We start from the raw sequence: 27858 nt of genomic DNA on the forward strand, positions 1-27858 counted from the left end.
CTTTATTTTTTCTATAGGCAATCCTATATATTTCCTTACATAATTTTGTAAGCTTTTAAATTAATTCTTTTTGGCTTAAGCTACTTTGGGATACTTTTCTGCCACTTGCAATAAAGGTTCTTGACTGATACTCCTCTTCCTTTGTATCTTGTCCCAATTATTTCCCCCTCCAATCCATTCTTCACAAAGTTCCTGCTAGAAACCCTTTAATGCTCTCAGCACCAACGGGACGATTAGGTCTTTTATTGTAGCCCCTTACTAGTTTGGCCCTTAATAATTTGACCTGTGTCCACTTTCAGTTCTCTCTGCCTCTATTCTCCAGCAATATGTAACTTTTTTTTAACACCCCACCTCCCCCATATACACACCTTTAGATGTTGCTCAGAAACTGTTTGTTGAGTTTTCAGGTATATTTCATTAAGTATCACTCTTCTGTTGCCCATTCCTTTAAACAGGATTAAATATAGTAGGGCAAATAAAAGGAAGGTCAAATAAACTCAGTGGTATAAAACAGCTGAGATTTAAAGAATCCAAAAAGAATCTACATAGAATCCAAGATTTTGTGTAGGAACAAATAGCAGCTCTGCTTGAGTTAAGGTTTGGTATGACCTGTAAATGTTCTGTGCATTTACCCCAGTCATAAATTGTTCTAGCATTTATTGCATGGTTTAAAAAAAAATCAGTATGGCTATTTGGTGTGTTCCAGACTTAGGGTTGGCTACAATAAAAGCATGAGCAGAGCTGCTGGTGTGACTGTTTCTTTTGTGCCCGTCCCCCAGCCCAGGGGCAGCTGCCAAGTTGCGTCTTTGGTTGTGCTTCTCATGGTGCTTGGTTCTGCAGAGTGCAGCTAGGTGCCCTCCATCCTCAGCCATTCTTATTTTTTTCTTTTCTCGGACCCCTGTTCAATTTATATTATCATTAAGGCTAGCTCTGAAACTCAGCAAATGTAAATTAATCGAAGAAAATCTCCCCAGTTTATTTTCACAGACATTGTTTTCATTCACATACTAACAGAATGTTTTAGCTAAATGCCAATCCCTGGTGATAAAATTGTGGGTAAAGTAGGCATGTCTTTAACCTTTCGAGCCCTTACAATGTGTGGGAACCTTCAAGATTATAAACATGAGTAATTTAGACTTAAAAAGAATCTCAGCATTTACTCCTCTCTCTCTTTCTCCTTCTGGAGTAGGGGGTCATCTTTCCATCATCAGAGAGCAAGACTAATCCAAGCATTGATCCTCTTCCTTGTGGATTCTTACAGTCACTTTCCTTTCCCTTCCAATCCATCAAGCTCATTATTGGTAGAGAGCTTTTAAAACACAAATCTAATATAATTCCTCTTCAGCTCTCTCAGATTCCAGTTCTGATTCTCTAGCATATCATTAGAAAGTGCTTTCTTAATCACAGCCTGCCTTTGCTGGCCTCCTGTTTATGCTGTTTGCTCTAGCTCCTGGGCTCTCTACTCTTCACATTTTAAGGCTTTCCCTAATATAACCACTATCACTCCATCTCCAGCAGAACCGCTGACCCCCATCCTATATTCTTGTATGTATTTTGCGACACTTTTAATGTTGTATTATGTAGGCTTGTTTTTCATTGCTGCATCCTCTGCTAGACTCAGGGTCAAAAGTAGAAAGTAGGTCTTCTCATTTTCAACACAGTACTTTTGTATATTCTTCCCTGACTCATGGTTGCCATCAATAAATGTCTGAAGTGAATTTGAAGATACAGTTTCCAAAGTCAGAAAATTCATAATTTACTAATATATATAGATAGATGTACAACTACATATATAACACTAGGTAGTATATATTGATGCTAAATAAAATTATAAATTTCTTAAAATTATGATCTTGTTCATCCTTCTTCCATATCCTTAATCCTGTTCTCCACCCTGGCATTTTACTGGGTACATAATTCCTCTTCAAATACTTAACTGAATGCAGGGAAGAAGGCATATCAGCAGTCTAGTGGACTTTACCTCTTACTATTACAAGCTTCTCTTACTCTAAAGCCCTTTAAGAATGGAACACCTTCTGGTTATTGACCAGGAGAGAGATGCCATAGGTATGAAGGTACCATGAACAGGGGCACCTGGCTGGCTCAGTCAGTAGAGCATGCAACTCTTGATCTTGGGATAGTGAGTTTGAGCCGCACATTGGGCATAAAGATTACTTAAAAAAAAAAAAAAAACTTTAAAAATAGAGAACTTTGGGGGTGCCTGGGTGGCTCAGTGGGTTAAAGCCTCTGCCTTCAGCTCAGGTCATGATTCCAAGATCCTGGGATGGAGCCCCACATCAGGCTCTCTGCTCAGCGGGGAGCCTGCTTCCTCCTCCCTCTCTCTCTCTCTGCTTCTCTGACTACTTGTGATCTCTGTCTGTCAAATAAATGGATCTTTTAAAATAGAGGACTTTGCATTTAAAAATACCATGAACAGAGAAAGTAAAATAATATTTGAAATAATATTTGAAATGGTTCTTGGGCTAGTGGCTTATTTTTTTCTTTTTTGAGTTAACTCATTGGTCGTTGTTCTAATTACCTTGCAAAAGCGAGACTTTTTAAATTCACAAGGGGAAAAAATTGCCATCTTTTGATTGGAACATTTAGTGATGACCCCTATTGACTCCATATTGCTAATCTGTGAGGCTTAGAACTTTGACTTAGTTTCTTTGTATTTGTTAAAATTCAAAGTACTCCAGTGCTGTAAATCATTCTGAATGAATGTACTAAAAAGATTTTATTCTCTTTCCCTTGATTGCCTCATGGTTTTTTAAATTATATATTTTAATCAACTGCGTGTTCATTGACTCTGGCTGCTGTATTTTAGCAATTAAAATTCTTAATACATGATTTTAAAGGACCTGTTGCTCTCTGGATGGTGAATACTCTATTGGCTGACAGTTAATTTTGCTTTGATTATGGCTTTGAAAGACAAAACTCTAAATTCTTCTTTTGGAACACAGAAAAGCAGTACTCTGAAATTAAATTACAATAATTTATGTGGATAAAAGATACTGTTTTGTTTCTCTTTCTCCATAGTATTGCTAAATTTTAAGTAAGAATTTTCCCAATTATTTGTTTATAAGTAGTCAATCAGGAAAGAGAATATTTTATTGAAGCCCATAGTTTGTTTGTTTGACTAGAGCCAAGACTTGGACATTATAAGAAGGAATCGTTAGATTTATATAATTAGTATAATTAACACTTAGATAGGTACTTGCAGAGAGAGTAGTTTTTTTGTTTTGTTTTGTTTTGTTTTACATGAGTGTTTCCATTGATTCCCCACCCCCAGGAATGAATTTGTGGTTATGAATCTAGTTTCCTTCCTTAAGAAATAATTTTCATTTTTTTTTTCAGGGCTTGCGAAGTCTTTTTTACAGAGGCTGTGTAAGAAGGGCAAATGAGAAAAGCAGGCTAATGTGATATAAGAAGGGATGGTAGGGCCTGAGACAAAATATTACATAAACATCTTTAAATGTTTTTTTTGTTTTTTTTTAAAGATTTTATTTATTTGTCAGAGACAGAGGGAGAGAGAGTACGTGAGCACAGGCAGACAGAGAGGCAGACAGAGGCAGAGGGAGAAGCAGGCTCCCTGCCGAGCAAGGAGCCCGATGTGGGACTCTATCCCAGGACCCTGGGATCATGACCTGAGCCGAAGGCAGCTGCTTAACCAACTGAGCCACCCAGGCGTCCCAACATAAACATCTTTAAACCACTATGCTATCAAAAAAAAAAACCTTTGCCATATGACTTTGTAACCTCTAGTTTATGTTCATTCAACAGTAACAAATTTTAACATTTATATATATTTTTTTGCTTTTTATTTTATTTGTTTTTTTTTTTAATTAAAAAATTTTTTTATTAAACATATAATGTATTAGCCCCAAGGGTACAAGTTATGTGGGTTATTTTTAAATAATAAATATATATGTAATTATTGTGCTTATCAATGTATTTTTGTGGACCACATGCATTTTGATGGATTAAAAAAAAAAAAAAACTAAACCAAATGAAGTGAAAACATTCTTACTGATTCCTGAACCTTTTCCGCATGACTACTCTTAGTCCCTCTGTTGATATTCAAGGGTAGGATTAGAATGGTAGATGGGTAAAGGGTAGAGATTGTGTATTTTGACAGTTTTATCAAATCAGCTCTATAAAAATATGACTTAAAGTCTAGCATTGTACCATTTGGAGGAAATTCATATTTTCCAGCTTAATACAATTCCTCTATGTTGTGTTCATCAACAACAACAACAACAACAAATTAAAAAAGAAGACTGTATCTCACCCTATTCATTGTTCTTTGTATTTATATACTTTACTTTTACAGCCTGAGGAAGAACTTGATCCTGAAGAGAGGGACAACTTCCTCCAACAGCTTTATAAGTTTATGGAAGACAGAGGTATTTCATGCTTGTTATTTAAAAGTAATCATTTCTTTTACAGTTTAACATTCTAGGTTTTTTTTTTTAACATTCTAGGTTTATGCATTATTTTTATTAGAATCATAGGCATATGAATTTGGATTTTAAGTAAAGCCTTAAGAATCAGAGTTGAAAATAAAATATTTGAAATAAAAACAACTATTAATACTCATTTTGAACAGAAATATATATGAAAGTTTTATAGGTATAATTATACTCAGTCTACTTGAGACAAAACTGAAAATTGTTATAATAATATTTCAGTAAAGGAAAGGGATCAATAGTAATATTAATCTACACACCCATTTAGTTACTGGTGCGGTCTTTGCAGCAAGTAAAATAGCCTGATCCTGGATCTCAACAAATGAAACAAAATAGGAGATCAGTTCCTATCTAAATATAATAGGATTTCTTCTTCTTTCCTTTTTTTTTAATAAAGATTTTATTCATTTATTAGAGAGAGAGAATGAGCAGGGAGAGTGGCAGACGGAGAGGGAGAAGCAGACCCTTGCTGAGCAGGGAGCCCAATTTGGGGCTCAATCCCATGACCCTGGGGTCATGACCTGAGCCAAAGGCAGACACCTAACCAACTGAGCCACCCAGGTGCTCCAAGAATAGGATTTCTAATACAGTTAAAAGAAATACAGCCTTTATAAATTATTCTACTTTTTGACTTTACATAAGTCCTGGAAAATCTTCTAATAAATTAGTCCTAGGAATTCTGTGACTTAGGGAAATCATCCTTCAGATTACAGTTAACAGTCTTAACGTTTGTGTTCACACATTGAAAATGGATGCATGCCCTATATTGTACCCTTTCCATTGTGTATGTTCTTACCCAGACTTCTTGAACCAGCAGCATTGTTGGCTACGCCTTGTAGTTGAAGGATTTAGTTCTACCCAAATCAGTGACAGGTGATTTTATTAGTTGTGAGAAATGTGATTTTAGTAATCATAGAGGTATATCTAAAGACTATCACAATGCTGAATAAAGAATATAGAGAATATTTTGTATTGTCTTAAATAATTTAGGATTCTTTAAATATATGCTTCTGATTAATAAACCTTGGGAAATTAGAAGTTGGAAAGCTTTGTATTGATAGCCTTGTAAAAGCATTTTCCCTTTGAATAAAAATTTTATTTCTGCCTTCATGTTAAAAAGGTACTCCAATCAACAAACCACCTGTTTTGGGCTATAAAGATCTCAATCTCTTCAAACTCTTTAGACTGGTTTATCATCAAGGTGGATGTGATAATGTAAGTAAGGATGTAATGAAAAGTTAAATTATCTAATGTTGCACTGTTATATGCACTGTAGGTTATAACCACATTTTCTTAACGAACCTAGAATATTAGTGTAAAGATTATTTCCCTTTATAAATGTTAACAAATAAAAACTTAATTTTCCAGATTGATAGTGGTGCTGTATGGAAGCAAATTTATATGGACCTTGGCATTCCTATTTTGAATTCAGCTGCTTCCTACAATGTAAAAACTGCTTATAGAAAGTAAGTAGTATAGTTTATTCATCAAAGAATACATATTACAGGAATATTTTCCATTTAATTTGTTAACAGTTAAGCAAAAACACATCAAAGAACATTGAAGTTAGAGAAAGTATATAAAAAGGTTTAGGTTAATCGATACATGTGACTGAATGTTATTTCATTGAACCAGGTCTGCTTTACTCCATTTTCTATATTGTCCTGATTTCCTTTTCAAAGTGAGGGATGATGCAGCAGTGTTAATAATCTGAAATGGTGATACATGTTATAGAGCTATATCGCTTATGGTCAAAAGCCTTCATATTAAAACTATGATAGCTGCGTTCAGTTATCACAGGCGCAGATTTTTCAGGAGAAATTTTATGATCAGTATTTCTGTTGATAACCTGTATAAAACACTGAGAAATTAGTCACATAGGAAAAGTACTTAAAAAAAAAAAGTCTTGAGTTTTACTTTCTAAAAATCTCTGTGTGTGTGTGTGTATGTGTAATAATATAGTATTCAAGTTAAATGTAAAGACTAACATTTCCTAAAATGAAATATCATTTCTTTAGGTATCTCTATGGTTTTGAGGAATACTGCCGTTCTGCAAATATTCAGTTCAGAACTGTTCACCATCATGAACCAAAAGTAAAAGAGGAAAAAAAAGACTTAGAAGAATCAATGGAAGAGGCTCTAAAAGTAGATCAAGAAATGCCTTTAGTAGAAGTGAAGAGTGAACCTGAGGAAAATATTGATTCAAACAGTGAAAGTGAAAGAGAAGAAATAGAATTAAAATCTCCAAGAGTAAGTAGTTAACATTAGTTTTACCTGCTTTATTTTAAACATTACTTACAATTTTTTATTATGGACATTTTCAGATATACACAAAAAATGGTCCTAATTAACCTATTTATTTTTTAGTATTGAGTTGTGCTTTAGGCAGACTAGTGTGGCTATTTTTTCCTAAATATAGCTCATATTATTTCTTCTAGCTGAAAAAACCATTCCTCCTATTGTTTTCTGTTTATGTCTTTTGATGTCATTCTCATCTGGCATCAGTCTCACATATGTACTTCTTCAAGTCTTGCTCAGAAGTCACCTCACTGAAGCTTATCCTGGTAACGTTATCTAAACTTGTAACCTACTGCTTCTCTTTGGTATTTGCAATCCCTCTAATGTTGCTTTTTTTATCTGTAACTTACTTTATATTTTGTTTTTTATATTTGTTTCTTTTACCCTGGTCTGCACTAGAATCGTACTCAGTGAGGTCAGGGATTAGCGTTTATTCTGTTCATTGACAGGTCCCAGGCATTGTGAATAGTGCTTGATCTACAAGGAAGGACTTACTAAATAGCTGTGGAGTGCATGAATCTCCTCCTTGTAATACTTGTGCCTCCAACTGGGTGGGATCTTTTCTTTCTCTGTTACCTGCAGCACACTACATGTACATTTCTTGTGGCAGTTTTTTATACTTCCTCTTATTTTCTAGTCATGGGCACACTGCTGTAATCTTCTAACTCTGCTCTTCTTCTCCATTAGTATATAAGTCCTTTGTGGACATGGTCATCCACTATTTTGATTGTTGTCGAATGGTGTCTATGTGGTAGGACTTATCAAATTTTATTTTTTTTTAAAGATTTTATTTATTTATTTGACAGACAGAGATCACAAGTAGGTAGGGAGGCAGGCAGAGAGGGGGGGGAAACAGGCTCCCTGCTGAGCAGAGAACCTGATGCGGGGCTCGATCCCAGGACCCTGAAATCATGACCTGAGCTGAAGGCAGAGGCCTTAACCCACTGAGCCACCCAGGCGCCCAGGACTTACCAGATTTTAGAAGGAAAAATTTATCACACTATCAAAGGAGTTCAGTTACTGTTATATCTTATTTTTTAATGAAATCATATTTAGTGAAAGAGGAGATGAAATTCTTCTTTTCGGTGCTTAGAAACCATTTTTTGAAACTGTCCATTTTAACCCTCATCTAGTAAGTAGAATCTTCTAGTGAATTTAATGAAACATTCAAATGGTTTGTTTCATTTCTTTAATTTTTATTTTTAATTTAAAAGTTTGTGGTAAATACACATAATATGCATCATCTATTTTTATTTTTATTTTTATTTATTTTTTTATTAAAATATTTTTCTTTTTTTTAAGATTTTATTTATTTATTTGACAGACATCAGAGGCAGGCAGAGAGAGAGAAGGAAGCAGGCCCCCTGCTAAGCAGAGAGCCCGATGCGGGGCTTGATCCCAGGACCTTGGGATCATGACCTGAGCTGAAGGCAGAGGCTTTAACCCACTGAGCCACCCAGGTGCCCCCATCATCTGTTTTTAAATGTACATTCAGTGGCATTAACTACGCTAATATGTTGTGCACTCATCACCACTGTCTATCTCCAGTACCTTTTTCATCTTGCAAAACTGAAACTAGACATTAAACAGTAAGCTCCCATCCCAGCTTGTGGCAACCCCCATTCTACTTTCTGTCTCTATGAATTTGATGACTCTAGGTACCTCAGATATGTAGAATCTTACTGTTTCTTTCTTTCTTTTTTTTTTTTTTTAAAGATTTTATTTAAAATCCTTAAGATCACAAGTAGGTAGAGAGGCAGGCAGGGGAGAGATGGGGAAGCAGGCTCCCTGCTGAGCAGAGAGCCTGATATGGGGCACCATCCCAGGACCCTGGGATCATTGACCTGAGCCGAAGGCAGAGGCTTTAACCCACTCAGCCACCCAGGCGCCCCTGTTTCATCCTTTTTTGACTGGCATATTTCACTATGTCTTCCAGGTTCAATCCGTGTATGTGTCATAATTTCCTTCCTTTTTAAGACTGAATAATATCCCCCATTACATGTATTTTGGACATACTTTCTTGTTATTAAAGATGTTCCTCATCTTACAAAAAATACCTGCAGAGTACTACATAGTATGGATATACCATAAATTTACCTTCCTTAAGATTTTCTCCTAAATTTTTTACAATTACAAAAAGTGCTGCAAGAAATATCCTTGTCGGGGGCACCTGAGTGGCTCAGTTGGTTGAGCGACTGCCTTTGGCTCAGTTCATGATCCTGGAATTCCAGGATCTCATCCTGCATCGGGCTCCCATCTCCTTGGGGAGTCTGCTTCTCCCTCTGACCTTCTCCTCTCTCACGCTCTCTCTCACTCCTTCTCTCTCAAATAAATAAATAAAATCTTAAAAAAAAAAAAAATCCTTGTAAAAATTCCTCCTCATTTGACTGAATATAGATGGCAGAATCCTAAGAATGGGATTTCTGGGATGCCTGGCTGCCTGAGTCAGAAGAGAATGCGACTCTTGATCTTGGGGTTGTGAGTTCAATCCCCACATTTTGAGATTACTTAAATAAATAAAGAAACTTATAAAATAAAAGTGGTATTTCTGGGACAAAGAGTTGGACACCCAACTGAGTCATCCCGGTGCCCCAATTCAGTTCTTTTAAAATGTGGTCACACAGAAAGTGATAATGTAAATTTTATTTTAAAAATGGAAAATTAGAGATCACAGGGCTTTTGAAGAGTCCATAATTTAGGGGGCTGGTTTATTATTTTTTAAATTATTGTTAACTTGTGTCATTGATATTTAGTTAATTATTTTAGAACTTTCACTATAGTCAAGAAATAACTAAAAATGGGATAAAATAATGTCAAGTGAAATAAGTCTACAAGGATAAATAATACATACATATATGTGGAATCTAAAAACAAATGAACAAACAGAAACAGACTCATGAATACAGAGGGATTAAGAGGCACAAAGTAAGAGTTATAAATCACAGGGATGAAAAGTATAGCATAGGAAATATAGTCAGTAATATTGTGATGACTGGTGACAGATGGTAACCACACTTATGGTAAGCACTGCATAAGGTATATAATTGTCAAATCACTGTGTTGTACACCTGAAATTTATATAACATTGTATGTCAACTGTACTTCAATTAAAAAAATCATTATAGTCAAGAAATAATAAAACTGAGAAAATAATGTATTGGATAAAGGAGGAAATTTTTTTTTCCTGTAGTCTGTATCCAAGGATCATAGACATGGACATAATTAAGTAATTTACATGGGTTGAAAGGAAAAGTACACAAGGCTTGATGAATTGTCATTGTCATGTCTCAAGCCAGAGAGATAACTACTCATTGCTGTGAAGTTTAAGAAAAAGAAGCATTTTCTGCTTTTTCCTCCTTTGTCGTGATAGCGATTTTAAAGCTCTTACCCCTTCTACTAGGGACGAAGGAGAATAGCTCGAGATGCACATTCTATTAAGAAAGAAATTGAAGAAGAGAAAACAGAAGACAAATTAAAAGACAATGATACAGAAAATAAGGATGTAGTCGATGACTATGAAATCGCAGAGAAAAAAGAAAATGAACTACTGGGGAGAAAAAACACACCAAAGCAAAAGGAGAAGAAAATTAAAAAGCAGGAGGATTCTGATAAAGACTCAGATGAAGAGGAAGAGAAAAGCCAAGAGAGGTACATTATCTTATATTTGTTCTCCAGAAGCACCTGTCTGGGGTACAGCAGCGCTCTGTTCCTGCTTAGAGATTCAGGTTTGAGGGAATGTTTTCTTATTGGGACTTCCATTCCTCTTGTCTAATGAAGGTGAGACACATTGTGAAGATGATGTGTATCGCCTTTCGGAATTGGAGAATATACTGGTCGCACCATTTTAATAGCACTTGTGCCCTAAACAGTGGCCTCAAAGAAGGCTGCGCCACCCAGTCAAAAGAAAGGTCCTGCAGTTGACAGCAGGGAAGGGAGCTGGAGAAAAATGGAGGAAGTGGACAAGAGGAAACAGCGACAGCAAAAATTCCATTTTAAAAAAGGTACAATGTGGGAAAGCTAACAAACACATGGGTGCACAGTACTAGCAGATGTTTCTGTGTGTTAGCTTGATCTAAGACATTTTTCTTTTTCAAGTTATTGTATTGGAATAAGTGGCATGCACCCCTGATTCTAGTTTGGAAAATACATTCTTGCCCCACATCACACCAATAAATTTCAGTTTTTTTAATGTCCATCCTGTTTGCTGTTGAGTGTTGGTATTTTTTTTCCCATGTATTATACATGTATGGACTGAACTGACTTAAAGATAACCAAGGATCAAGCAGTCCAGCTAGATAGAAGTAATGTCCGACTGTGTTTAGTTGGCCATTTCTGTGTTGTCAAATGGATTTACTAATTTTTATATGCTACTAAAAAATGAATTTTAATTCAGCAACAACAGCATAATAACACATGTTCTTGTAACATAAGCTCTTCTCCATAGCTACTTTTCAATTATTACATTATAGGATGATAAATTTTCTAGAAATTTGAGTTGTTAAGCAAAATGGGGGAAAGGTAGCCTGCCCCATCCAACTAGTGGCTGACGCCCAGTTGAAAATTAACCATTGAGAAAATATTTGGAAAATTAGGAATGATGGGTGAGTGGAAGAGGTAATTTTATGAACCAGTAAAAATAGGTACAGGAGCTGTCACAATTACGTGTGAATTAGATTAGTAAATAAACTTCTGTAGTAGGATTAGTATTAGGAAAACTGGGAGGAGATAATTGGAATTGAATATAATGATGTGAGTGTAGTATTTCAAACATTTGGACAATAAATCTGAGCAAAGGTGAACCATTTAAAAAGTAGGGCTTTATTATAGTTTGAAGTTTTGTTAAAAATAAACCTCAAAATACGTGTTATATGTACATAATACATAAAACACATAACACATGTAAATACAAAATGTACTTATAGTTATGTAAATGGAACAGATACTTATTTTAGAGTTTCACAGACTTGAATATGAAGAACAGTATTCCCTTTATTAAAGATTGAATAGATAGAAAAACATAGTCTGTATTCTCATTCTATAACAGGAATCATAGAAACAGATTTTTTTTTAAATCTGTAGAGATTTCTGTTTGAAGTAGTTTCTTAGTATTTTGAAATTACATTATCAGGATATAATTTGGAAGGTGTCCTTCGAGATAAAACATTGCTAGGGCAAATGTGATTGAAAAGCTTCTTCATGTCAGTTCCCCTAGTAGTCCCCAAATTAATGCCCTGTATTTGTTATAGCACAATGCCTCCTCTGAAGCATTTAAAACTCTTATGACACTAGAAAGATCTTTGGTGCAAATCTCTTCGGAATCCTTACGAGGGTTAATACAGAATGTTTTGTTTGTAAAGATATTTAAAATATTGTTGGACCTCCCATGTCAGTCTCTTTTCTACCTGATTATTTGAAACAAAGAAAGGTTGATGGAATAGGAGTAAAAACACATAGAAATCAATACAAGATACACAAAGCTTTGTTCTGGTGGTATCTCACAGTTTCAACAAGTGACCTAATATTAAAATATCTACTGTTTCTTTGTTAGGGTAGAGTAACCTTCAAAATGTAAACTAATTTAAAAGACAGCTACTCAGGTAGATAGCCCTTGTTCATTATTCTGCTCACTAAAACAGTTTCGAAGAACCATTCCAAATTGGGTAGAGAAGATTTAAGACAGCTTAGTTGCAGGAAGTTACAAGCTTGATAATTTTCACATAAGAAGGTGGCACTTGAGTATGAATCCTAAAGACTTTTTCAAAAGAGATGGATCTTCTCTGTTTTATCAAAAGTGATTAATTAGACTCTATATCATCATTAACTGTGATTACTGATTGGCCTTTAAGAAATACAGATTTACTTGTGGTACAGTGCACCTTTATATAATAAATAAATTCCTACTAGGTAGTCCATAAAAATCTTCTCCTTCTCCTCCTTCTTCTCCTCCTCCACTGACACGTTATTAAGGTAATACTTAGGTTTTGACTATTACACGTTGGATTCTTTTAGCATGTATTAAGTTTGTTCTCCATTAAATTAGTAGCATTATCAATGTTATTAACTTGCCGCAGGGAAGAAACTGAAAGCAAATGTGACTCTGAAGGGGAGGAAGATGAGGAAGACATGGAACCCTGCCTAACAGGAACCAAAGTGAAAGTAAAATATGGTCGAGGGAAAACGCAGAAAATCTATGAAGCCAGTATTAAAAGCACTGAAATTGATGATGGAGAAGTTTTATACTTGGTACATTATTATGGATGGAACGTCAGGTAAGCAAGAAATCTGTGTTCTTACTATTGCAATTTCTTTCCATGGTTCAAAAAGATGTTTAATGTTGTGGACTAAACCAAATGGTACATGGGTATTTATAAAGCACGCCTTTTATCTGAATTCTCCAAAACTCTCAACATCCCCACTGCTTTATTAGCTATGTCAGTACTTCCACCCCACCAGGATCCTATCTGTAGTTGAATAGGTTGAATTTATTCCTCATTTGCAGTGAGAGAACAGAGTATGGGATACCAGAGGGTATATAAGATTATAAGGTGTTAGATGAATTAATGAAAGTCTAGGGCACCGCCTCTAGGAACAGCAGTAGGCCAGGATTATGTGGAGAAATCTTTCAGGACATGGGTGGGGAGGCAGGCCTGAAGCTCTCAGCAGTGCAGGTGGTTTGTTAATTACATTTATTCAAAATGAAGTTTGTATCAAGCATTTTAATAATTCTAAATAGGTTGATTTAATTAGATGAGGCACCTGAGTGGCTCAGGTCGTGATCCCAGGGTCCTGGGATCAAGCCCCATGTCAGGCTCCCCACTCATCGAGGAGTCCTGCTTCTCCCTTTCCTTGTGCCTCTCCACCCTTTGTGCACTCTCCCTCTCTCAAATAAACAAAATCTTAAAGATTAGAAAAGACTCAAATTTGAGCTTGTTAGGTAATTTGGGGAGGGTTCAGGGAGTGGGCTTTGCTCTGGATTGGACATGGTCAGGAAGTGGTGATAATTCTGGTTATCTTAATAAATCTTATCTAAAAGAAGAGAAGACTAGACCAAGGTTAGTGTTGTAATTGGTAAAGAAGCAGCAAGTCATTCAAGATAAGGATGAAGATCATTTTTGTGGCTTGGACAATGTTCCTTTTTTCCCAGTAGTTAGATACTAACAATTACGAAGTCATGCTTTTGTCTTGTTCCATCATGCTCATGGAGTAGACTTGTCTGATGTTGCTGTTCAGTGAAATTGTTGTTCAACAAGAGAATAACAGGACCTGACTGTGAGTGCCAGGTCAGCTGTGTGGCTGATAGTACTAGGCCAGTTCCTGAATGTCAGGGACTACTTTTCTTTCTCTTTTGGAAAGTCTTGTGTTTAATATCTCTGCTTCCCCTGTCTTTGCTTGGAGCCAATGTGCTTCAACGTTTCCCTTCATATTGGAAGTGTGTTATGTGTCAGTTCTCTCACCTCTAAATTGGGGAAAGTGAAGTACATATTTTATAGAGATGTGAGAAATAGTGCTTACCACCTGTTTTAATATACAAAGTGTTTGAAACAGTGCATGTCATGTAGTAAATGCTCAATAAATGTTGACCTTTTTTTAAGGCTTTTGGGGGGGGGGCAGAGAAAGAGGGAGAGAGAGAGGGAGAAACAGGCTCCCCACTGAGCAGGGAGCCCAACGTGGAGCTCCATCCCAGGATCCTGGGATCATGACCTGCGCCAATAGCATATGCTCAAGTGACTGAGCCACCCAGGCGCCCCTGTTTTCTTCAGTGAGAGAGAGTTAGGTTTCTTTCATTTTGCATAATTTTAAGAGTATGGGCTTAATGATTACCATATAAAACTTTAAAAGTTCTCAAACCAGGGAGACCTGGGTGGCTCAGTGGGTTGAGCCTCTGCCTTTGGCTCAGGTCATGATCTCGGGTCATAGGCTCTCTGCTCAGCAGGGAGCCTGCTTCCCCCGCTCTCTCTGCCTGCTTGTGATCTCTGCCTGTCAAATAAATAAATAAATAAAAATCTTGGAAAAAAAAAGTTCTCAAACAGCCTATGCCCTTCACACTTCTGCCAATACTAGGAACAAGCTTTTTAAATTTTTTAGAAGAGTTTATTGACTTATTTTAGGGAGCGATCAAGAGCACAAGTGAGGGAAGGACAGAGGGAGAGAGAATCTCAAGCAGACTCCCTCTGAGTTTGGAACCTACCTGGTTGGGGGTGGGCTTTGATCTCACAACTGTGAGATCATGACCTGAGCCAAAATCAAGAGTCAGACATTGTGCAGGCTGAGCCATCCAGGTTCCCAGAAACTTTTGTAATTAAAAAAAAAAAAAAAAATAGGGACGCCTGGGTGGCTCAGTTGGTTAAGATGCTGCCTTCGGCTCAAGTTATGATCCCAGAGTCCTGCGATCAGGTCCCACATCAGGCTCCTTGCTCAGCGGGGAGCCTGCTTCTCTCTCTGCCTCTGCCTGCCTCTCTGCCTGCTTGTGTTCTCCCGCTCTCTCTGACAAATAAATAAATAAAATATTAAAAAAAAAAAAATGTTGGGGCGCCTGGGTGGCTCAGTGGGTTAAAACCTCTGCCTTCAGCTCAGGTCATGGTCCCAGGGTCCTGGGATCGAGTCCCGCATCGGGCTCTCTGCTCAGCAGGGAGCCTGCTTCCTCCTCTCTCTCTCTGCCTGCCTCTCTGCCTACTTGTGATCTCTGTCAAATAAATAAATAAAATCTTTAAAAAAAAAGTTTACTCTTGAATGTTTATAGTTGATGTACAATGACATATGACATACTAGTTTCGGGCACACAACATGATTCAGCAATTCTATGCAAACTCTTTAGTCCACCTCTGAGATTGTTCTTTTGTATGCATGTATTGTTGAATGGTAGCAGGGGCGGGGCGGGGGGGGGCATTTTGTCAGCCCTGAGTCACTGCCTTTGCAGTTGTAGCACAGGATAACCTTCATTTTTCCTCTGCTTCTGTTCAGTTCCTTGCCATCTACTCTTACTTACCCTCTATGTGAGTCTATCTTCTGTTCTGCTTTCTAGAATGTCCCCTACCTATCATCCTTGCGCTTATCTTTTTAATGTTTTACTATATGACTTTTCTCAACAGTCATTTTATTATCTGCTTATATTCTCCCTAGTTGGTTATCTTCTCAACTAGCTACTCACACGGTCTGTGGTTCTTCATTGTCCTTCTGTACTCTTAAAAGCTAGTATCATTCTGGTCTGCTTATTGAAATAGAATCACTGTAGTTCTTAGAGAATCCATTGGATTTCTGCAACACGGTAGCATGTGCAGCTGTGAGGCAAGTTCTGGTCTGTAGTTGAGAAATTCTGGGATCACCCTTGGTTGGCACTATTCATGCTGGAGTACCTACATGACATACTGTGGTGATCAGGCCAGTATGGCCCGGCCCCAATGTGCTCTAGATTAGATCTGTGCTTCTTGCTTGTTTGATATGTCCTGTGGAATTTTGGAATTGGGCATTTACTCCCTCGTTAGCCCTGGACCAGATACATAAATAGCCCTCTTACTGCGTTTACCAGACTATATTTGGTTTTACTGTCTGTCTTTCACACCATACTGCAAGTTGCAGAGAAGAAGGACCTTCCTCCTCTTCTCTATTATTCTTTACATATTTCCTCATACAGTGCCTGGGATGCTGGTAGGCCCTCAGTAAATGTCCAAATGAGTGAATATTTCTAAATGAGGTAAGAATACCTGGAAAAATGAAAATAATTGGGTTAGTCCAGGAAGAGAGAGTATTCAAACCGTAGAATATTCATGGTCCTGAGTCTACCAAAATGTGGATATTGGAACTATGTCCTTACTTTGCACAGCACCATGGTACCTGCGTTAGAAAGCATGAGGATGTTTTTCATTAATACAGTGCAGTTCAAAACAAGAACTGCCTGTAATATTTTTTTGCTTAAATGTTCAGATTTTAGATATTGATCGAGCTCTATGAATACCTGTATGTTTACATAATGGAAGAACTGGTATTTAGTTCTACAAAGTTTAATTTTCCCGATTAGTAATTTGGACCATGTTGAAGTTTATTTATTTATTTTTTAAAAAGATTTTATTTATTTATTTGTGAGAGAGAGTGAGAGCGAGCACAGGCAGACAGAGTGGAAGGCAGAGTCAGAGGGAGAAGCAGGCTCCCTGCGGAGCAAGGAGCCCGATGTGGGACTTGATCCCAGGACGCTGGGATCATGACCTGAGCCGAAGGCAGCTGCTTAACCAGCTGAGCCACCCAGGCGTCCTGGACCATGTTGAAGTTTAAAAGAGATGTTAATATTTTGGAAAAAGGTATAGGGGAAATGAGTTTTCAATTTGAGCTAAACAGATAAACTTGGATAAAGGAAATGAAATATCTCTAAAAATTTTCAGAGTTTTAGGGCAGCTGGGTGCTTAGTTGGTTGGGCGACTGCCTTCGCCTCAGATCATAATCCCAAGACTAAGTCCTGAGTTGGGCTCCCTGCTCAGCAGGAAGTCTGCTTCTTCCTCTGACCTCCCCCCTTCATGCTCGCTCTCTCTCTCTCTCAAATAAATAAATAAATAAAATCTTTAAAAAAATTTTTTTCCAGAATTTTAGAGGTGACATAGTTCAGAATAAAATTTCCCTAGAAATACTGGAGGCTATAGAGTTCTGAGAGGAAAAGAGAGTTGACAAGGATTTTATAAATAAGCCTGGAACTGATCATATTACAAATGGGAATTCACCTGATTTCTCTTTGCATTATTCAGTCAATAGAGTGAGTGGCAGTATAGCACACGCATATTGCATTAAGCTCAGATCTGTGGTTAACAAAAATACAGTTGTGGAAAAGAAGAGCAGTTCAGTTGTGAGTCTGTGTAGAGTTTGCCCACCTAGCTCTTCCTCTGACCTTGTTTACCCTAAGACATTCTCTTGCCTTCAACAGTTGGTGGCAAGTCAACAAAGCACCCAGCACAAGTTGGCACACGTTACAAGCAAGCCAGCCCCTGTGCTCTCCACGTTTCTGCCAACACTAGAACCAGACTCTCTAGTTTTCTCACTGATGTATTATTTGGTGCATACATTCAAATAAGGTATTGTAAAGTTTTAATTTTTTTCTTTGTTTTAAGGTATGATGAATGGGTAAAGGCTGACAGGATAATCTGGCCTTTGGATAAAGGTGGACCAAAGAAAAAACAGAAGAAAAAAGCGAAAGTATGTATATAGAGTCATATCCTTTATGATAAATGTAGGTATTATTTATATTGTGCTGTTTTTTATAAATCTTGTTTTCTCATTATGATAATCCTCTTGATTCTTTTAAGGTAGTTGTGATTTTCTCTCTTCTAAGAACCTAAAAGAACAAAAATGTAAACACATTATCACACTGTTTCAGGAAAGATAAAAACCAGGGATCCCTTAGGGTATAGGCTTAAAACTCAAATGTCTGTAGGGGCTATACAGGAAAAAAGGGTAAAGCAGGGTTGATAGTGACAAAAAAGAGGACACTTTCCTCACCAAGGGAGGGTGGAATTCACCAGTCTCCTGTGGGATGCAGACTCAGGGCTGCCAGATTTTAGGATTTTTTTAAGTCACTGTCTTGAAAGCTAATACGAGATTTTAAAACACATACCTACTGGCTAGTTGTACTCACAACCACACCCTCGATTTTCAGCCTTTCCTGTAGAGAGTCACCTAGTGTTTTATCTGTTTAATGTGGGTATCTTTCTGGTGCTCAGGGAGTAGTAAGAAATGAGGCGGGGAAGGTGCTGAGTGGTTGTGCATCTCTCCTATGCACGGACTCTGGCTTTCACAAATGTAATTGCAGTGTTGCAAACTGTAGACTATCATATTCATATAAATTACAAACTGTGTTAGAAAACAACTTGTTTTTAATGTTTCTATAAGCACAAATTAAGAGTTGATGTATAAAATATGTAACCTTTCTGAGTTATGGTCCTCCTTGGAGAAATACAATGTTTATTTTTTCTAAGGCACTGGCCCTTTTCATACATTTTGTTGTTGTTACCCAGAATAAAGAGGACAGCGAAAAGGATGAAAAGAGGGATGAGGAGAGGCAGAAGTCAAAACGAGGACGACCTCCTTTAAAATCGACACTTTCATCGAACATGCCATATGGTTTATCTAAGACTCCAAACAGTGAAGGAAAATCAGGTACCAGAAGTGCTCGCAGCAATATGCCAGACAGCTCACCTCTGTCAAATGGAATGGAAGGTGCTCGATTTTGAGGATCGTTGATTTTAAAAAATCAATAATATAAACAATAAAACTTCACTTGTGTGTGAGATTCATAGAAGATCATCTAAGTTTTTAATCTCATATAATTTACACTAAAAAATTTGACTTGAAGAAAATCTTTATTTTAGTATATCATGTTTATTTAAAATTTAGTGGTTTTATTTTAATTTGGGAATACTTTTCCTACAGTATTGTAGGAATATTCTAATTTTATTTTATTTTTTAAGATTTTATTTATTTATTTGACAGAGACAGAGAAGGAATACAAGGAGGGGGAGTGGGAGAGGGAGAGGGAGAAGCAGACTTCCTGCTGAGCAGGGAGCCCGACACGGGGCTTGATCCCAGGGCTCTGGGATCATGACCCGAGCCGAAGGAAGACACTTAACGACTAAGCCACCCAAGTGCCCCAGAATATTCTATTTTAAAAGATGATGGGTTGACAAGTCATGCATCCTACTCTCTGCTGCACTGTCTTTCAGACGCGCACCAGTGTTTCTCCTAACTCGTGCTGTTCACCTAGGATATTTCAACAAAGCTGAGACCAAAGTTTTCAAAAAGCACAAACTAATGCAATATAGGCATTTTATGATGAGTATAGGTGAATATATTCTGTTTTGTTTTTAAATTTACCCCCACTTTTCTTCCTTTGTGTGCTTTCCCATGTAAATTAAAATGTTAAATAGTGGTCTTATATGAAATTTTCCCTCCCTTCAAGAAAAAAGGTATTCTGAACTACGAGATTGCCATTTGTCCATATAGTGTTTGTGTGTAAAATAGAGAAGGGTATGCTCATACCTCCTTACTGCCATCTGGTGCGAAGTGGTCATAATACACAAATGCTAGATACCCCCAAAGTGTAAGGTGTCCTTTGATAGCATGCTCTTGTGCAGTGTAAAAACTACAAAACTATATACATAGTAGTCTTAGTCTTGCTCAACTCCTAGATGAAACTTCATTTTTTAAGATGAGAACAGATGGATTCTAAATTTTGAATATGATAAAATCACAAAACCTTATACCTTTTCACTTAAAAAAATACATTTAGGTTTGCCTTTTTGAACTTGTTTACAATATGATCACCATGTGAGCAGAATTTTTATGTTTTATAGTTTCTTACGGCCTAATTTATTATTTTTAAAAATAATTTACTATAAAATAAATACGTTTTATAGCTCCTTACAGCCCTTATTATTTTAAAAAATTCTTTAAGTTAATGAGAATGATTTTTTTTGCAAGAAGGTAGCTTGACTAGGGGCACCTGGGTGGCTCAGTTAAGTGTCTGCCTTTGGCTCAGGTCATGATCCCAGGGTCCTGTGTTGGGCTCTCTGCTCAGCAGGGAGCCTATTTCTTCCTCTGCCTGCTGCTCCCCCACTGTGCTTTCTATCTCTTTCTCTCTAATAAATAAATAAAATCTTAAAAAAAAAAAGTTTGCTTGCCCATACTTTTATGTCTTTTAATCAGAAGAACATTTAAATTTTGGGGAATTCAAATGGCTCATTTTGTACATCTCCTCTTTTCAGAATTATGTTAAATAATTCTTTCTAGGGACACAAAATGCCCATCACATTTATTAATCAGTACCTATTAGACCTCAAATCAAACCACTTAATGTATTAACTTAATATAATTTCAGTACTAGTCCTTTGATTTTTCTTGTTCTTTTTTTTTTAAATTTAACATTTATTTATTTATTTTAGAGAGTCAGTACAGGGGTGAGGGGCAGAGGGAGAGAGAGAATCCTAAGCAGAATCCCTGCTGAGTGTTGAGCCCGATGTGGGGCTCAGTTTCATGACCCCCAGATGATGATCTGAGCCAAAACCAAGAGTGGCATGCTCAACCAACTAAGCCACTCAGGTGCCCCGGTCCTTTGATTATTCTAAGGATTAACATAGCCTAAACGTGACACTAGTGAAAAATGCAAAATAGTTCTTTTATAAAATTGAGATAGTAATATTTTCAATGTGTTGTATATTTTACATGGAGTTTAATTTGAAGTACCCGCATTTAAGGCACAAATAAATGTATGACCAGAAATTTTTACAGGGATGTACTCAGAGATACATGATTAAGAGTTTTGTTTGGGTAGTAGAATTTTTATTCTAAAGTTACATTGGTAATTAAGATAGAAACCCTTGTAATATAAAATTTCCTTTTGCAGACTCTTGCTCATCGGATAGTGAAACAGAAGACCTTTTAGAAAAGAATTTGATGAATGAAGATCTTTCTCCTGATGGTAAAGAACTAGAAAAAAATGAAAATTTAAATGATGATAAAGTAGATGAAGAAAATCCAAAGATTGCTGCACATATATTAAAAGACAATGAAAGGATACAAATGCAGCCGTTAGAAACACTGAAGTTAGAAGTTGGAGAGAATGAACAAATAGTACAGATTTTTGGAAGTAAAGTGGAACACATAGAAGAAGTTAAGAAAGAGGCTGAAAAATCTCCTAAGGGAAAGGGAAGACGAAGCAAGACAAAAGACCTTTCTTTAGAAATTATAAAGATTTCATCATTTAGCCAGGATGAAGCGGGAAGTGAACCTCATATAGAAACTCAGAGTCTAGAATTTTCTTCGTTAGACAGTAAAAACTTCTCTTCTACTACTGAAGATGAAACTGACCAATGTGCAAAAGAAAAAAAGTTGAAACGGAAAATACTGGGACAATCATCACCAGAGAAAAAAATACGAATTGAGAATGGAATGGAAATGACCAACAGCTTATGTCAAGAAAAGACCAGTGACTGTGTTGCATCTGAGGGAATGAAAAACTTAAATTTTGAGCAACATTTTGAAACAGAAAATGAAGGAATGCCATCATTAATTGCAGAGTCAAACCAACGCATTCAAGAATTGACTAGTGAAAAATTTGACAGTCCCGCTGAAGAAACTGTAAATACTCCACGGAAAGAAGAAGAGGATGCAATGCCTCTGATTGGACCTGAGACTTTGGTTTGCCATGAAGTCGATCTGGATGATTTGGATGAGAAGGATAAGACCAGTATTGAAGATGCAGTAGTTGAAAGCTCTGAGTCTAACTCTCTTGTTTCTATCCCACCTGCCCTTCCTCCTGTAGTACAGCATAACTTTTCAGTAGCTTCACCACTTACTCTCAGTCAAGATGAGTCTCGCAGTATAAAAAGTGAGAGTGACATAACCATTGAAGTTGATAGCATTGCTGAAGAATCCCAAGAAGGTCTCTGCGAGAGGGAATCAGCGAATGGGTTTGAAGCCAGTGTTGCCTCTGGTACCTGTAGTATAATTGTTCAAGAAAGAGAAAACAGAGAGAAGGGTAAGGACTTTCTAGGGAGAATATCAGCCTGTATGATCAGCCCCCAAATTAGTAAGTTAAGAGTTTTAGGAGCTCTTGAGCAGTAAAGTTCCCTCCCTCCCTCCCTCTTATTCATGCTTTCCTTTCTACCTCCCCCTCTCCTTTACCCTGCCTTAAAAAAAAAAAAAAAAGAAAAGTATATATAGAAATTTATTTGGAGTAGACAAATGAATAATTACAGCTGCTCTTGCCTGGCCGTGGCTCCAGAGTGGAGTACGAACTGGGGTAGTGGGAATCATGGCAGAACAGGTGTTTAGAAAGTTTCTTCCCCTCTCTGAGTTGTAGCTGAAACTGTAACCAAAGGAGGCATTATGCTTCGAGAAAACTCTGATGGAGAAGTATTGCAAGCAATAGTAATAGTTGTTGGATCGGGCTCTAAAGGAAAGGGTAGAGAGATTCATCCAGTTAGTGTGAAAGTTGGAGATAAATTCTTCTCCCAGAATATGGAGGCACAAAGTCGTTCTAGGTGACAAGGATTATTTTTTATTTGGAGATGGTGACATTCTCAGAAAGCACGTAGACTTAATAAATCATTATTGAAATGGCATCATAGGAAGCTGCTCATTCCACTGAGTTGTGGAATCTTTAATCATGTAAATAATTTCCATGTCTCTTTTATAATAAACTAATGGTATCCAAAATATATATATTTTCAATTGTCTCTTCCCCCTAATTTCAGGTCAGAAAAGGCCAAGTGATGGAAATAGCGGATTATTGGCAAAAAAGCAAAAGCGTACCCCAAAGCGAACAAGTGCTGTAGCCAAAAGTGAAAAGAATGGAACAGGTTGGTGCTTTCCAATGCTGGCTTTAGCACAGTGTTAATATTTTCAGCATTTTGTTGGTTCGATCATTTGTGTCAATTTAAAAATAAATTTGGTTTCAGGGCATCTGGCTGGCTTACTTGGTAGAGTATGTGACTCTTAATCTCAGAGTTGTGAGTTCAAGCCCCATGGTGGAATTTACTTAATTAAAAAAAAAAATTTTTTTTAAATGTTTGGTTTATTATGTTCTGGAAATAGCAGTTTTTCCACTGGTTTTTAATCTGAAGGGGCTTGCCAGTTTTATTTGGAGCTGGGATAGCTGATTCTTTTTTTATGTTCATTTCATTTGTATTTCTTATGTAAAGTGGTTTAATATTGATGAACGTATTTGAGAATCTTGAATAATAGGAAAGGTCTTTTGAATGGAATGGTTTACTTGAATCTAGAAAAGCTGATTTCTAAATAGTATCATGAAAAACAAGAAGATAGTAAGATTCTTACAGAAACAAACAAGAAAGTAAATCAGTATGAATAGCATACATGAGAAAGACTTCTGTGTGGAATAAAACTAAGTTGTGGAATATAGCAGAAATAAACATGGTTGATTTTGACAAAGTCTTATCTCCAAAACATGCCTTCATACAAGGCTGAAAAGAAAATTCTAGGTTACAGTAGATGCATTTCCTATGGAGGGAGCATATAGTTTATATAAGATAAAAGATTATTTCAAAGGAAAACTTTTGAACCGTATTTGAAGTTCTTAGAGCCACATGTGGCTAGTGGCTGGACAATACAGATACAGAGTTCAGAGGAGGAGTGATGGGAAATGAGAATGGAGAGTCAGCAGGAATTAGACAGGGCAACTTAATAACGTCATAGTGCCTGGCAGATAGGTTTGTTAGACGATCAAAGTGAACACCACCAGTAATGGGACTAATGGGAATCACGTACTACCTGACAGGATGCAACAGAAACACAGGAGCACATTGTGACACTCTTGTCAAAGGGGCATAACCTGAATATACTCATCAGGAACCACCAATTAATTCCAACTGAAGGGTCTTCTATAAAATAACTGATCTGTAATTTAAGAAGTTGCAAAGGTCATGAAAGTCAAGGAAAGAGGAACTGTTGCAGAGTTAAAGGAGGCTTATGAGACATGACAATTAAAAGCAGCATATGATTCTCGCCCGGACCCCATTGCTACAAAAGACATGATTGGGTCAAGTAGAGAAGCTTGTATAGGATCTGAGAATTAGGTGATAATACGTTTGTGTTCATTTCCTGATTTTGATTGTTGTATTATGGTTCTCTAAGTGTGTGGTGGTTCTAAAAATGTACCTACAAATCTGTTGATATTCTCCCCTTCAAGAGACAAAGCTTAATTCCCTTGAGTGTGGGCTAAATGAAGTGGTAGAATATGACTTCAGAGACTAGGTCATAAAAGGCACCGCAGATTCCTCCTTGCTCTCCCTTGGATCACTTGGTCTGAGGGAAGTTAGTTGCCAAGTCCTGAGAACACAGTAGTCTATGGGGAGGTCCACATGGTGAACTGAGCACATCCTGCCAACAGCAAGCAAGGAGCTGAGGCCTCCTGCCAAAAGCCACATGAGTGAAACATCTTGGAAACATAGTCTTCAGCTGCAGTGAAGTCTTCAGAGACCACAGCTTTCAGCTAAAGGCTTGACTGCAACATTGCAGGATTCTCTGAGCCAGACTATACAGCCAGGCTTCTTCCAGATCCCAGATATTGTGAGATATCTGGGATATCCAGATATCCCAGAGATAACCGTTTGTAGTTTTAAACTGTTAAGTTTGGGGCCAGTTTGCAGATAACTAATACGAGAAGAATGTTGAAATTTGTAAGAAAGAAGCACTGAAGTTACTCAAGTATGGCTGAGTAACTTAACCTTCTAAAGGGTCAGAAAAACATTTTTTGGTAACTGATCTTACAAGTTTTTTGTAAGTTTAAGGATTGTCTAAAATGTTTAAAAGATTAAAAAGAAAGGAGATAATCAGTTTTACTTTTAGGACTTCTTATTTGTCAAGAAGAAATGAATTTAAGAGATGGAATCACTGGGACTCAGTTATTATTAGTTACATATGAGGGACCTGCTGATGACCGTATGGAATACAGGAGAAGCAGCAGGTTGTTGGAAAAGTAATTGAGAGAATGTTGAATTAGGGGTACCCAGTATTAGGAAAGTAGGGGTCTAGAGCTTAGAAGAGTCTGTTTTTAGAAGATGATTATGTGAAGGATTGCAAGATGATGAAATTGCCATGGGAGAGTTGTAAAATGAAAAGAAAAAGAAGCAAAAATATAATTCAGTCTGGGCTGTCTTTATATGGGCATTGATCAGAGACAAATGCAGGTCACTAAACGCTAGTGGGTTTGAATGAGAAAGAAGTTTTGAATTCTATAGGATATGCAATATGATTAAAATACATTCAATGAATTTGGTGAATTATAAATGTTGGAACCCTAACAAGAGCATGGGAATATGATTAGAAGATGTGGAAATCGGGATAACAAAGAATTTCTTTCAAGAAATTCAACTTTAAAGAGAAGGAAAGAGGTGCCAGCTAAAAGGGGAAGGTCTCCTTCTGTTCCCTCCCTCTCTCAGGGCCAGAAGGATGTACGCATGTTGGTAGACTGGGAAAAGAAGCTGAAGATAAAAGAAGAGGGATAGTTGATGTTGGGCTATTTTAGAGGAGCTGTGAGTGGATGGTTTTAAGAGTACAGCTGAAGAGATTAGTCTTCAAAAGCATTCTCCTCTTTCTGAGCCTCCCCAAAAGTTAATAAAGACAGATGCAGGTAGAGGAGAGGCTGGGAAATTGAGTACGTAACATTCTACTTTGCTTTTTCAATAGAAGGCAAGGTTGGCGTTTGAGAGTAGGGAGGAAGTTGGGTATGAGAGATTGGGGGAAAAAGAAAAAGTAAAGCTGAGAGAATTCTAATTTGTTAAGAAGTGAAAAGCAAAAGCATATCTAAGTACAAATCTGGTGAAGAGGGACAGAGTTGCAAATGGTTATCTGATCACATTTTATTATATGTATGTTAAAGGAAGTGTATACATCAAGTATTTTTTGTGCTTTTTCATTTATGCAGTTTGGGTAGCTTTATGTCTTGTTTTAAACATAAATGGGACAATACTGTAAATATTATAACTTTGCTTTTTTATTTAACTATATATTGGATATTTTGCCATTTTTGTTCTTATAAACTTTAGCTCATTCTTTTTAACTTTGAAGTACTCAATAGTATACTTGGCCTTTGAACAACAGGGGTTTAAATTGTGCAGATACACTTACACAGATTTTTTAGAGTTCTGTTAATGTATTTCCTGTTCCTTATGGTTTTCTAACATTTTCTTTCTGTAGCTTACTTTATTGTTAGAATATACTGTATAATGTTGTATATAACTTATACACTCAGTGCTAATCAATTTATGGTATCAGGCTTGCGATCAGCAGTAGGCTTATTAGCAATTATTTTTGGGGAGTCAGAAGTAAATGCAGATTTTTGAGTGCATGAGGGGTCAGTGCCCCTAACCCCAACGTTGTTCAAAAATCAAGTGTATATAATTTTTAACCTTTTTCCCATTGGTTGGCATTTAGATTTCCATTTCTTTACTTTAAGAAATTTGTACATTTGTACACTTATTTCTGTAGGATACAGACCCAGTATAATTGCTGGGTCTGCTGCATTTTGATATTTGATATTTTTTTCATTTATAATCTCTGAATCCATTTTTTCTTATTCTAGGACAAAGTAGTGATAGTGAAGATCTTCCTGTCCTGGACAATTCAAGTAAATGTACACCAGTAAAGCATCTTAGTGTGTCTAAGCCACAGAAGCTTGCACGATCTCCTGCAAGAATTTCCCCTCACATCAAAGATGGAGAAAAGGATAAACACAGGGAAAAACACCCGAATTCATCCCCTAGAACATATAAATGGAGCTTTCAACTCAGTAAGAAGCTTTAGAAAACCTGAATGTATTTTGTAAAAGTGATATTTACCTTAAAATGGCAAAATAACAAACAGTGGCTACCAGATCCATTTATGTAGGTTTCCAAATATTGTTTTATCAGTAATCACCACTTATCATCTTAAACATAAATCAATGCCTTTTCATAATAATCTGATAAATATTAGAGAAAGATCTTCAGTAACGAAATAAGATGTGTGTTTGTATAATCAATGAAACTGAAATACCCTATTATTGACAACTGAAAATAACCAATGAATGAAAAAATCATTGATACCAAGAAACTACTTGGATGAATAACTACAATTACAGATCAGGGTTGCTGTGTATTGATGTTTTCTTGTGTTTATCTGATTATTTAAGTAATACATCATTAAGTAATACATATTTGGTATAGAAAATTTGGGATTTATACAGAAACCTTATTCATGGATTTAATTACTTTCATCCCTGCTTACAGAGCCTTATTTAGTTAATATGGAAAGTTTTAATAAACTCAAGCTTTTGATGATTTAGAGGTTGAGTTTTGATAGAACTGCCATCTTCTTTCTTCAGATAATTATTTTAAAATCCAAATTAACCTTTTTTCTCCTTTTAGATGAATTAGATAATATGAACAGTACAGAGCGAATCTCTTTTCTCCAAGAAAAATTACAAGAAATCAGAAAATATTACATGTCTTTGAAATCTGAAGTTGCAACCATAGACAGGAGGAGGAAAAGATTAAAAAAGAAAGACAGAGAAGGTAATTTGATTAGTTTTTCTTCCCTTGTTTTTCATATATATGCT

General features: G+C 36.7%; 2 protein-coding genes and 1 pseudogene across 12 annotated transcripts in view; 2 read left to right on the forward strand and 1 right to left on the reverse strand.

Moving 5' to 3' along the window:
- Positions 1-27858, forward strand: part of ARID4A (AT-rich interaction domain 4A) — a 63622-nt gene that overhangs the window by 30156 nt on the left and 5608 nt on the right. For 2 of the 3 annotated variants that reach the window (XM_059182194.1, XM_059182195.1), the window contains exons 12-23: positions 4334-4406; positions 5590-5684; positions 5838-5935; positions 6488-6719; positions 10168-10415; positions 12839-13036; positions 17858-17942; positions 18761-18962; positions 21145-22278; positions 22997-23101; positions 26845-27051; positions 27668-27814. In XM_059182194.1, the coding sequence (XP_059038177.1) occupies positions 4334-4406; positions 5590-5684; positions 5838-5935; positions 6488-6719; positions 10168-10415; positions 12839-13036; positions 17858-17942; positions 18761-18962; positions 21145-22278; positions 22997-23101; positions 26845-27051; positions 27668-27814 (2824 nt within the window). The remainder of the gene's footprint in view (positions 1-4333; positions 4407-5589; positions 5685-5837; positions 5936-6487; positions 6720-10167; positions 10416-12838; positions 13037-17857; positions 17943-18760; positions 18963-21144; positions 22279-22996; positions 23102-26844; positions 27052-27667; positions 27815-27858) is intronic. The other variant, XM_059182196.1, reaches the window with a different exon arrangement.
- TIMM9 (translocase of inner mitochondrial membrane 9) overlaps positions 17929-27858 on the reverse strand; it is a 52204-nt gene continuing 42274 nt past the window's right edge. For 2 of the 9 annotated variants that reach the window (XR_009355696.1, XR_009355691.1), the window contains 2 exons: positions 22497-22608; positions 21052-22237 (listed from right to left, as the gene is read on the reverse strand). The gene's annotated coding sequence lies outside the window, so the exon portion shown is untranslated. Of the gene's footprint in view, positions 18082-21051; positions 22238-22496; positions 22693-27858 lie in introns of those variants that run through there. The other 7 variants (XR_009355694.1, XR_009355693.1, XR_009355701.1 and 4 more) reach the window with 4 other exon arrangements.
- Positions 22285-22961, forward strand: LOC131836622 (10 kDa heat shock protein, mitochondrial-like; annotated as a pseudogene).

The sequence above is a fragment of the Mustela lutreola genome, chromosome 7 (genome assembly GCF_030435805.1).
Source record: "Mustela lutreola isolate mMusLut2 chromosome 7, mMusLut2.pri, whole genome shotgun sequence".
Taxonomy (NCBI): domain Eukaryota; kingdom Metazoa; phylum Chordata; class Mammalia; order Carnivora; family Mustelidae; genus Mustela; species Mustela lutreola.